Raw genomic sequence first — 12397 nt, forward strand, 5'->3', positions numbered from 1 at the left:
CAGAATTTATAGTTAAAACATTATGTTTTTGTTTGAAAAATGCGGAATATTTTGTGCTTCAACGTTTCATTTCATTTGATAAATGAAGCTTACTCCCCTAACATTTAGATTCATCTGACCTTACATTCTCATGCGAGGCCGCCATTCAAAATAGAGTGGTTGAGACGAACGTGCCGAATAGCCATAGACTTATAACTTATTGAACGACAATGGAGAACCAAAAGACAATACTGGAAGCTTTAGATGGTAAGTTAAAGACCGCCATATTTATTTACAATTCCAAAAAATTTGTAAGACACTCTGATCTAGAATGAAATTACGTTTCAATTTTGTTGTCGATTTCAGCCCTCGCGAAGAAGCCAGACAACGATTTTGACATACCGGCTGTTCTAGACCAACATCTTATTCGGATTGCTAAAACCGGAGAAACCCTGTAAGTACCTCAAATCTTCAATTAGCCACTCAGAGTTTTATTTTCAGTCGACTGGCTTTTGCGTTTTCCTACGAGACAGACGCTAGGAAGATAAACAAAGCGGTTCTAATAATAGAATTCGTGTCAAGTTGAAGGTCGCCGAGTGCTCCAGAACTCTGTTATCTAAGAGACAGAAATTATGAGAGTAAATCGTTGGTTTTTCTTGGTCAACACGCGTATGTGTTGTTTCATAAAGCTTATGGAACAGCAGCTTATATAGCAGGGTTGATACATAATTGAGGATAAAGTATGACTTGGATAACTGCTGTGGATATCAGAACTTCAAAACATCACATTCATGCATACAGTAGGTCACATACTGTTTTGGTGTAGGGTGTTTATGTCGCAGTGCTTCAGTACTTACCATGCTACAGTGCTCAGTGTTATCTAAGAAAGAAAAATAATAAGGCCAGGTTGTTGATTTTTCTATGCCAACATACAGATGTGCTGTTGCATAAAGTTAATATAGCAAGGTTGATATGTAATGAAGGCTAAAGTACGACTTGGATAACTGCTGTGCCTATAAAGACTTACGAACATAACACTGGTATTTAGAATACTTCATTTTGTCACAGCACAATTTATCGTAAGCAACCAATAAGTAAGATGTTGGCAAATAAGATTACCACTGTGTTTTTCTGCCCTGGAATTAACTCATGTTAACCTTCAAGGTTAAGCTGTCGGAATGTGACAACTAGTTCATTTCTGGAAAGATGTACATTATAGTCCACTTTGAAATAATTAATTCCAACAATTTACCAAAAGAAGCAACAAATAAATATAAAAAGAAACATTCTAATTTCTTTTAAATATATTACCAGAATTTTCATCTTCATTTTTCTTCTCTAAAATTAAAATGTTTGGATCAATTTAAATTATGTTTATTATTTTCGATTATATATTGTTTCCATTTTGCGTGGGAAGGGGGAGAGGATGTGATCCCACAAAATGTTTTTATTTGCTAATTGTGTCATTTACATTAGGATGTTATGAAATAAATTCTATTTCACTCACTCAGAACTGGAAACATAATATTTATGATTATGATCACATTATATATATATATATATATATATATATATATATATATATATATATATATATTATACTGATCACGTGTTCATTCCCAGGGTCCCCTGGCCCAAGCTGAAGACCCTGCTGGTGAAGAAGCTAGACAAGAGTATGGATGACTTCTTTGCCTCGTGTCCTACAGACGAACTGACCCCCCTCCCTAATGTGGAAAATATACAGTACAGTGAAATCAAACAAAGGGTGCTGAATAGGCTGAAAAGATTTGATGGGTGAGTTTTTTTCTCCTCCTTCACTCTGATGCTGCCTAAATGGCAGTAACTAATATTAAGGTTTTATTTTTTTGTATTTTGTATTTGTTATATATCGAAGTTGAAAATAAAAAATAATGTTTACAGCTTGCATGCAGTGTTTGTGACTAAATATTTTTGTGTAAACATGAGAATGAGGGGGAAAGTTGAAAACCTGACAAGTTGTGATAAGGAATGACATTTTTAATTTTTTCCCTAAGCAATAAAAAATAAGGTGAAACACAATACCATTACATTTTTCAAGTTCAGAAACAAGGTACATGACATGACCTAACATGACGTTTTTTTTTCAGTGCTCCTTTCACAATACAGCGTCTATGTGAACTGATAACTGAACCCAAGCTACATTACAAGAGGACAGATAAGTTTATCAGGGGTATTGAAAAGGTACACTATGGTCGTGCGCAATCTCTCTCTTCATCTGTTGATTAACTGAGACAAATTACTATGTATTCTCCCAATGAACAGATAATGTAGAAAATTACTGGGTATTTTTTAACTAATCATATTATAACAGTTTTTTTTTTTTTTTAATTTGAAATGAATAATAAATTACATTTATGGAATAATAAAATACACAATTAAACATTTCTCTTGAATTTATCATAAATGTCTGAAGTCCAGAGATACTTGTTCTGAGATGATGTTGACTTTTTATGTACAAATGTTTTAACTGGCTTCTCTCTTGGAATATAAATGAGTTGAGTTACTATGGTTTTGGTTTTTCTTTTTAGAATGTAATGGTAGTAAGCACTGTAGACCAGTATGGGAAGTAAGTACTGATACACTCTGGAAAATACTCTCCCTTTTTTTTCCTGCAGTTAAAATCATATTGGCATACAGAATATAGGAAACTTGTTTTAAACTACCTGTGTAATGCCTGTTCTCTTTTTGTTTAAGTTCCGAGTCTGGATCTGCCTTTAGATGATGTGAAAAATTTTGAATAGTTTAAAATGGGTGACGAGGTTTGTTTTGCTCTTGTAAATGGTTTTAAAGCGCCCTATAAATCTGACTACATATGCAATACTTCAGGTTTATATTCTAACCAATTTTCACCCCTTTCTTTTAGCAAAATTATTGTAGAGCCCAAGTCTATGGTCAATGGACTTGATGCCAACGGCCACTCAGATGAGTCCAGTCTATTTACCTCTCCCCTGCCGCCCATCAGTTCTCCGGGACTCAACGCAGCCAGCTGGATGTCTGCCTCCTTTGCCACCAACTACCCACTTCACACCAGCACTGAGGAGGGAGCTACAGCAGAGACATCTACAAATCTGCCATCACAAGACAAGCTAGAGAACCAAGACAAGCCAAAGACTAGTGAAACTGAAGCCTCATCTAGTAGCGAGTTGGAGAAGTGTGTTGCTGGGGAGGAGAAGGAAGACGTAGGTGCTAAGGAGTCGGGTGATTCTACTGTTGCTGGTGAAAATTTGGAAGAATTGCAAGTTGATGAGAAAGGGGACACCGTCAAACTAAGCCTTGCTCACTGGCCACAGAGCTCCCTGGAGAAGAACGAGCAGGCAGAAAATGAGAAAGGGACTGGTGAATGTGTAATGGGAGAAGGTGAGTTAACAAAAACAAGAAAATCATAGACTGGGTTCCCATGCCTAGATCGATCCATCTGGATCAGTCTGACTCCCTGGGGAGTCTCACTAAATTGCTGTCACCTTAACCAGCTTAAATGTCTGTCATGCCTACCAAATCAGCTAGTGTAAAAATAATTACCCCCTAACAGCTTTACTAGGCGTGACATACATTTAAGCCAGTCAAGTTGATAGCAATTTAGTGAGACTCCCCAGGGAGATAGATCGGTCCAAATATCTGTGGGAATGGTCCCTTAGACACCCTCAATTTACTTACCAGTAGAAGTATACCTGGACTATACGATCAACTTATAGTTGTAATTTCTAAGGCAAGAAAGACTTTCTTGTCTTTAAATGGTGGAATTCATTTCTCAAGAATATATCAATTAGTTCTATTTTTTATTTCATGCTTAATGAAATGATAATTATGGCAGTAAATATTGATCATCAGCCATCAGAAGATGTTGCAAACCATACTCACTTTGTACTTAATTTTCATTGAAGGGGTCCAGAAAGAGCCGACACCTGACAGCAGCAGTCCAATCACAACCTCAGAAAAGTCTAGCTATCACCAAGAACCTAACGAGGCTGATTCCACCAATACAGCTACCAATTCATCTGAATTAAAGGACCAATCACAATCCACTAGTGAAGAAAGTATCGGCCAATCAGATACTCATTCAGAATTAGTTAATATTATTCAGTCTAGTGATGACATTTCCAGCCAATCAAATGATGCCATACAAATGGACATGCCAGAATCCAACCAATCAGGATCAGGCTCTGATGAGAACTCGAGAGAATGTGAAGAGCCTCCCAGAAAAATGCAAAGGACAGACTCTGACGAGACAGAGGGTTTTTCAATGTCTTTAGATTCCAGTTCAGAAGATGACGGCACAAGTTTAAAATCCTCTGAAGATCAGAAAAATATATCAGACAAGAATTCAGAGCAGTTAACAGATGTAACTAGTACTTCTCAGTCTAGAGAGCTAGAAAAAGCAGTGACAGAAAATACATGTGAAGCTATGGATACTGACTAAGATTTTATCAGAATTGAAATTGTATTATAGAGAATTGAGATATTATTTAATAATTGAGAGATACCTCTAGTTAAAATATTGTGTTTAAATCATTTTTAAAGTAAATTTGTTGTAAGACAATGAGTTGTGAAAAAAAGGTGTCGTGAGTCAGGGACATCATTAGATTATTTCCAATATAAGAAAGTGCAAAGCTCGAGTGGTTAGGTAAATGGAAAATTGCTGAAGCATATAAGGAAGTCAAGAAAAGCAAGTGGAAGGTACAAGTCCTTTATGAGATGTCAGCAAAGATAAAGGAGTTGTCAGCTTTATGTTAGCTGTTGTATTTCAGTAGATTTCATACGTAAAAGTTTCAACAGATAATTCCATCCGTTACATCCGCAAAACCTCTTACATTTTAATACCAGGATAATAATGATTTGAATATTAATTAGTTAGTTGACCTTCTTTGGCTCTGGTACAGCTTTAAGCTGGTTGTTCTACAGTGTCTTAAATCTGTGTTAATTTTGTTGGTTCATTTGTGGGTTCTCGGTGTTTGTAATTTGTTTTCATGCATACGAATTCAGTATCTTGTTTGAAATCCTTGGATGGGATTGGGGGTGGGAGGGGGCTCTGTTCAGATTAATTTATGATAACAAATATGAAAAAACAAGTATTAGTGAATTCTCCTTTTTCTGAAGAAAAATGAGAAATTAGGAATTTTTAACCGTGTATTAAAAACTGCTAATGTTATTGAAGGAAGTTGCTTGACTTCTCTGCCAGTATCATTACTTAATTTCACACCATGTTTTACTGTTACATCATCATGGCTACTTTTTATATGTCGTAGATCTGGCCAAAAATGTATACTTATGTGACATGATTGATATAAATAATGAACATTTTCTCAGGTAAACACATTGAAATGATATTCGGTAATCATTATGAAAAAATTCTTGTTTCTGAATATATTTGCTGCTGTTTGGGGAAGATATCTCTCCTGTTTCATCCAACTTGTCATCGATTCAGAATGTTTATCTGGTAGAGATGTCGAGCTTTTGATTACATGGAAGTTTTATTTGTAAGAAGAATTATGATCTCAACGACACTACTTATAATAGCAGCAAATATATATGCAGGTGCCTACATTTCTCATGGGACAGTGACATATTTCTCATGGGATAATTCTCATTAGATAAGTGGGATACTTTGGTCAGATGGTACAAGAAAAAAGATCGAAGAAACTGAACAATATCCTCAAAATTATTTGTAGGCGAAAACATTGAGGAGTAAACTGTTATATCCCTAAAAATGCCACACATGAAAATTATTATGTTCTTGTATTTTGTAGAAATAAATTCATTTTAAATAAAACTTGGTTTCAGATTGTGGATTCATTTATATTTTTGTCAAAGGTGTTGTTTAGAATGAGGTTAAAAGACTATGCACCTCCTTTGGTTTCCAACATACTCGTAAAACGACCAGCTTTTCCAGGCCTACCCAACTAGGATCCTGAATTAACCGGTATATCGGGCCACGCTACCCGTTTTCAAGGTGTGTGTCAGATCGCATTTCGGAGTATCAGCCAGAACACCGACAGGATGAGCCCTGGCATGCTCGGCTGTCACCTTGATTGGATAGTAAATCATTGTCGTAATTCGCTATATGATTTTAAAACCGGGTGCATAAATTTGAAAGCCACCTAGATGAACCTTAGACTGCCACATTAATCTAATACAATGCAAAAAAAAACGCCCTATCAAAAGTGGTCAAAACATTCAAACCGAATGTCGTTAAGTCCCCATATATCCCCATTGAGACAATTAAATAGAGTACTCTAAAGTAAGAGTACAGTTTATGGTTGTTCAGCCGAGCGTGGATGAGCCTGCAGTCATGCTACAAAATTTGTTCTGGGGTATGATACTCCGAAATGCGATCTGACACATACCTTGAAAACGGGTAGCGTGGTCCGATATACCGGTTAATTCAGGATCCTTAGGTGCCGAGTCTGGTAGTTGGGTAGGCCTGGAAACGCATTAAGATATATCTACGCACGATAGGCTCCTCGCGGATAAATGACCATATGATTTTAAGTGCCTGGTGGGCTTTCAGTGACAAATTTCAGACCTCAACTCTTAGGGCAGGTAAATCATCAATGGGGGGGGGGTCTAATATAAATGAAACGGCATGTACCTCTGAATAATTGAAAAATAATCTATATTTAACTTTTTATAGTTTTATATAATTCAGTATTTGGAGAGAAAATATAAAAACTATCAGTGAATTGGCAGAGATTTATTAATGACTTATGTAAGGATATAATCTTCATCTCAACTTTTATAATTCATCATTTTTCATTCGATCAGCTGGATACTAGTATTTCAGTGCTTTGGTCTTTACGCTAAACTTGATATAATCTGGAATACAAATGTAGTCTCTGGCAATTCAGTTATTCTCGAGCGGATCATGCCCACAGTTCAATTTCTTGGTTGCGCTCAACGACCGTGAAATCTCTAACAAGTGATAGACACCGTAAAGGTCCCTTCTCTGGTGTCGTACCCGTACACACCTATTGCATACGTTCCAATGGCTAGCTCTCCTTCGGGAATCTGAATCAAAGAGGTGTAACCAGAACACCTGTTGTCGTAGTCGTTATAGTACAGACTGTACTCTTGGTAGATGTTGCATGTCTGACTCCCACCGGATTCAGTATTAGACAACGCATCACAGGCAAAAAGAGCCAGCTTTGTGTCGTAGTCGGCGGTGTTACATGTGGATATAATGACATCGTTGCACCCGGTGTAGCTGATGTAGTATCGCAACTGTGCCAAATTGACGGCGACAAATTGATGGCTGTCGGTGAAGGTGTAAGCTGTACCATCACACGTGACTTGTTGAACATCCGCTGAAAGTGACAAATATACATATTTTAAGTTTCACATTGCCCACCAAAATGAACATTTAAGTACTTATAATAATTTATTCAGCCATTATATAATATATATAGGAAAATGGATTATGTAAGAGCTATAATAATAATAATAATTATTATTATTATTATTATTATTATTATTATTATTATTATTATTATTATAATATACCAAAAATAATAATAATAAAGTTTAAAACGTGGATATAAGACGATTTTTAATAATTTTAATTTTATTATGTTAAAACATAATATACTAAATAGACAGTAAGTAAACATTTGGAAAAGCACAACGGTAAGCTACGTAGCTATGAGACCACAAACAACTCGATATATCGTCGTTTTTTCCTATTTATTTTCTTTTTCTACACACTGGTAAGTGCTTTACAAAATATCATACTTACGACACTGTGTTGTAAGTTCAGCTGAAAATTGATAACAAGAGATATGTAAGAAAAGGCTCATTAATATTTTACAAACAAATAATCTATATATTGCAAAACTTCTGCCAGCACATATGAGTAAAGAACTTAAGTCTGTTAACATCAAAACACACACACACTCACAAACACACACACACACACCAATTCCCAATCACATTAACTTGTTTTATCTATTCGCTAAACTTTTTGAACGAGTCTCCATGTATTATGTGGACCGTAAGCTAATATCCACTACCGCAATTTTTTCAATTATGATAAAAACATAATTTAGTTAGCTTGTAATAAATAGTAATAGATAGGAAGCAAACTGCATGTCAAATTAATCTAGTTTTTACGTTATACTTACGACATGCCAGTGGCTCTAGGAGAAAAAATAAAAGAAAGCAATATTATACATTACGGAATATCAGCCGAATAATAAATGTGGGGGTATCATCATTAGCGCTGCAGTAAAACATATATGGGATTCCATGATAACTATTGTTTGGTGATAAAATAAGTGCAATCAAGGGGTAAAAAACATAGCAGAGGAAATATTTTTGTTGAATAATACCAAAAGAAAAAATGGGCATTTATTAGAAAAAGAATAAAAACTGAATAGCAAACTTCTTTGTTACAATATTCAGTTTTTAATTTATGTTACAATACGCGTTGATTTTTACACACACACACCTACAATAATAATAAAAAAAGTGTTGCGATTCACCTATAAATGCACATTGTATTGATATTTGCAAATGCGCTTAATGCAATAGACATTGTTATGAAAGTCCTCACCTTCTGGAACACAAATACAGGACCAGGGCTTGGGGCAAGGTGCAATACCTTGGCTATTTGGACTCGGGGTATTCTTGCAGCGAGTCACGTTGTTTTTTTCAATCCTGCAGCACCTTGTATTGTTCCCGCATAAAGGTGGCATATCGGTCGTTGCTATAAAATAAAAAGGGAGAATTAATAGACAAATTAAAATTCGGTAATTCATGGATGGCTAAAGCATGAGCAGTTGACGGTTTACCTTCCAAGAAATGACAGAATATTTTGTCTTTACGAGGATTTAGGAACTCCAAATTTTCATAAATTCTCGTCACATTACTTCAGATGGTTCTAAACGATTCTCTAATCCTCCATATATCTCGAAAAGTATGTAGGTTTCAACCCCTCCTCTTTTCCTAATGGTACTTAATATCGAATCCAAAGAGGAAATTCAAATGTTTGTTGGGTACAAAATGGAGTTAGCCAACTACAGAGCATGTCTACCGTGACAAGCAAATCTGGATCTCCCCGCTCTTAGAGGCATTTATATGGAAATGGTGGCTTCCAAAACAGCAAAGATTATTAAAGATACTGCTCACCCTGCGTATGAAATTTTCAATTGTAGACTTTTATCTTTTAGACGTAGACTAACGAAGCAAACTGCTTTGAAGTTTTTATCCAACCGCTACATCTTTCTTTAATAGTATGACATAATTTTTACCGATTACTCTAAACTTTTTTCTTTTCATTAATTTAATCATGCATAAATCCAAGATGGTGAAAAAGTTTCCGTTTTATGTGTATTTTTTTACAATAAATTTAGGCTAACAATGGTTGAATAACTTGATCATTATTATTGTTATTATAATTGCAAACTGGTAGGCCGTGAATTTAGTACATGTCGGATCACATGGAAAGAATTATTAATTTAAGGCCGAACTGTAAAATGTTTAAAATCATAATGCCGTCGAAATAGGGACTAATAAAATGACGTTTGCTTTTCTAAATAACATCGACTAGACCAAGTGACTAAATATAATTTGCTTTGCATTGTGTACATCTTCCAATATTTTCAAAGGTTTGACTTCTCCTTTGCCAGTCATGACAACTTGAAACCATATCATCCATCTTTGAAATAATAATAAAAAAGTTTTTGTACTTACGGGCACCATCGACAGCACATAGTGACACCGCCATCAAAACAAGACAAAGGGCCATTGGACTGGTCATCTTCACCTTCAAATGATAGTTCTGAAGCTGCTGAATTGATTTCTGGCAAAATGTTGATCTACTGGTTGTCAGAGACGACTGTGGATCTGATAATAAGTTCAATATACTCGTAATTTTATAGACAATTCTCAATGTTGGCTGTCATTTACTGTTTGAGAAGAATTAACCAATCAGTAGCTTGCGAAAGGGAATTTTCCCTCTGCGAATTCCCTTACTGTCCAATAAAATTATCTGCATCTTAATTTTTAGTGTGTTTAATTATCATAATAATCTAAATTTCGGTTTTTGCACCCTCATTTTTGCAACCCCCACACTTTTTGTACCTAAATGATCGTCTTGTAAGATATGCTGATAGACCTGCATTTCAATCTTCTGTTACACCCAGAATATGTAATAAAACACTCCAAATAACAGCTCACGGAAAGGAGTTGCTTTAACGAATTTAAATTGAGATTAAAATTGACTGTCGTGAATATCTTATACCAAGCATCATCTATAAAAAGGGGACAGATTGCTGGTCAAATTTACCATGTTTATATAGTCCATCTTTGTTCTTTACTATAATTTCTCGTGACAAGTTCATTTCACTTGATAGTTATTTCCACTATACCTATATCGTTGGACTTGACAGGCATAGCGGAATTATGGAATCTTTCTGCGTTCATGTTTTTGTTTATTTTTGTAAGTGGCCGCCAATATGAGTTGATAGTGGACAAATATAAAAAGAGGATTTTACTTTGATCATACTGAAATCGCAGACGGAATATTCTGATGAAATAGTCTACCATTTTTGCGAAAGTGAAGAAAACGTACTAGCCGACCCAGAAAAAACAAGGAGAGGAAAGAAAACATGTACATTAGAATACAGATAATATCTCTGGTTAAGAGAACAGAAACTTACAATGAGTAAAATTATTGATGTCACCCCCCCCTCCCAACCTAGAAAAACAAAGATTGGGCCACAAAAAAGAGGAAAAAATACACTAGGACATAGAACATATCTAGGGTTAATTCCACGATAATTATTTATTTCAATTTTACCCGCATTATCTGTTTTCGGGGGAAAAGGATTTTGTTAAAAATGCAGCACAAAAACAGGGTCGAAACTTACAACGAGTTAAATTATTGCTGTCAATCCCCCCCCCCCCCCCCCCCCCCCCCCACACACACACACACACACACACACACACATCAAGTCTTCGGTTGTTGGGTACTCTTTAGAATAAGACTTGCAGATTTTAAAATGTTTATTGTGACCCACACTTTTTGTAATTCATATTTTCTCAAGAAAATGCAAAGGCTTTCAAAAGAGCTGTACGCAATATTAATGGGCAGGTTTTTCCTAAAATCAGTACAAAACTTAGATAATAAAGATATCACACAAGAAGATAACTGGCTACCGAACACAAGCTTAAATATATTCTCGGTAGTTTATAAAGGGCCATTTTCGCAAATGTACAACTCATATGGTGGTGGTGAGGGGGGGGGTGTTAATGTCTTTGGCACGCTTTTGAAATAATGATAAAAAAATCGTGATCTCCTCAGCTCCCCAAAAGGCTCTTGCATAGGTCACCATTTTTAACTTTTCACTCGGATAGGGTTGGACGAGGGTATTGTGAGCCTTCTCTTTGTAGATCGAAAAATGACAATAAAACGGGTGACCCTAACACCACCCGCTTCTCTTTCTCTCCTTCATAACTCTAGGAAGCAAGGTTTTCTTATAAATGGAAGCCATTCTGCACTTAAATTTATTCACAACAGATAATAACTTTAGGCTATCACTGGCAATACCTGCATAATGACATCAATATGAAAAAGTACAGTAAAAATTATTTTACTGTAAAAAAATAAATACTAAAAAATATCGGGTAACAAAATTCCCTTTTGCTCTCAAGCTCCGAGCAAGCGTGATAGAAACTAGATCTGAGGAGTGACAAGACACGAGCTGGAATCACAAGGTTCCCCCTCTCTCTCGTCTTTCAATAAAGTATCTGCTTTAATTCACGCATTGGTGTAAATGAGTATAACAGAGAGGAAAATAAGAATGAGCTCGAGTTCATTCATGGCTATACTACAGATTCTCCCTAATCCATACTGTACCAGGGTCACAGATTGATTTTTATCGCACACGACGATGGCGATGGTTTTATTGAAACAGATTACAAGTATTTAATCAAATTCTACGCAAATGCCATAATGCGTTTAAGTACTAGTATAATTATATAACCACTGATTTTGTGTGCCGGTCTATTTGAATTACGCCAGTTTGTGCGTGTTCGGCTTATTATGAATGGACGGACACAAGAAGAACGCAGTTTATCCACCACCCCTGTTGTCTAGCACAGAATTTCATTCCAGCGCTCTCTTTCTCTCTCTCCATCTGCACGTGCATGGTAGTATTCCCTTTGTCCGTATTTTTGCAACTGCACATTATTTCTCATATGTTGAAATGATATTCGTATTACTTATGCTCATAGAGGCACGTTTATTATATTTTAAGGCCAAGAAAAAGTATGACTAAAAGCAACTTGCAATATATTAATACTCAAATAGCTATAAGCAGACACCTGTTGCTCGAACAGTGAAGCATGCATCCAAGCTTTCTTTGCATAAAAAATGAACCAAATGTCC

The 12397-nt window shown here is 35.8% G+C and overlaps 2 protein-coding genes across 3 annotated transcripts; one reads left to right on the plus strand and one right to left on the minus strand.

The window, feature by feature from the left end:
- The first annotated feature begins 89 nt into the window (after positions 1–89).
- On the plus strand, positions 90–5785 carry LOC106163391 (uncharacterized). 2 transcript variants are annotated; one of them, XM_013540955.2, is made up of 7 exons: positions 90–246; positions 346–433; positions 1603–1773; positions 2106–2199; positions 2547–2584; positions 2882–3375; positions 3900–5785. In XM_013540955.2, exons 1-7 carry the CDS (start codon positions 210–212, stop codon positions 4433–4435), a joined length of 1458 nt encoding a protein of 485 aa, XP_013396409.2. In that variant the 5' UTR covers positions 90–209; the 3' UTR covers positions 4436–5785. The 2 variants fall into 2 exon arrangements, with proteins under 2 accessions (XP_013396409.2, XP_086871780.1); XM_087015654.1 differs by lacking the exons at positions 90–246; positions 346–433 and adding an exon at positions 609–779.
- Positions 5786–6690: 905 nt separating this feature from the next.
- LOC106163385 (uncharacterized) lies at positions 6691–8734 on the minus strand. The gene is made up of 4 exons (XM_087015655.1): positions 8561–8734; positions 8130–8144; positions 7745–7765; positions 6691–7316 (listed from the first exon to the last, which is right to left on the minus strand). The coding sequence occupies exons 1-4, from the start codon at positions 8700–8702 to the stop codon at positions 6925–6927; spliced, it is 570 nt and encodes a 189-aa protein (XP_086871781.1). The 5' UTR covers positions 8703–8734; the 3' UTR covers positions 6691–6924.
- Positions 8735–12397: the final 3663 nt, after the last annotated feature.

The sequence above is a fragment of the Lingula anatina genome, chromosome 6, assembly GCF_051362555.1.
Source record: "Lingula anatina isolate TDL-2025a chromosome 6, LinAna3.0, whole genome shotgun sequence".
Classification (NCBI taxonomy): domain Eukaryota; kingdom Metazoa; phylum Brachiopoda; class Lingulata; order Lingulida; family Lingulidae; genus Lingula; species Lingula anatina.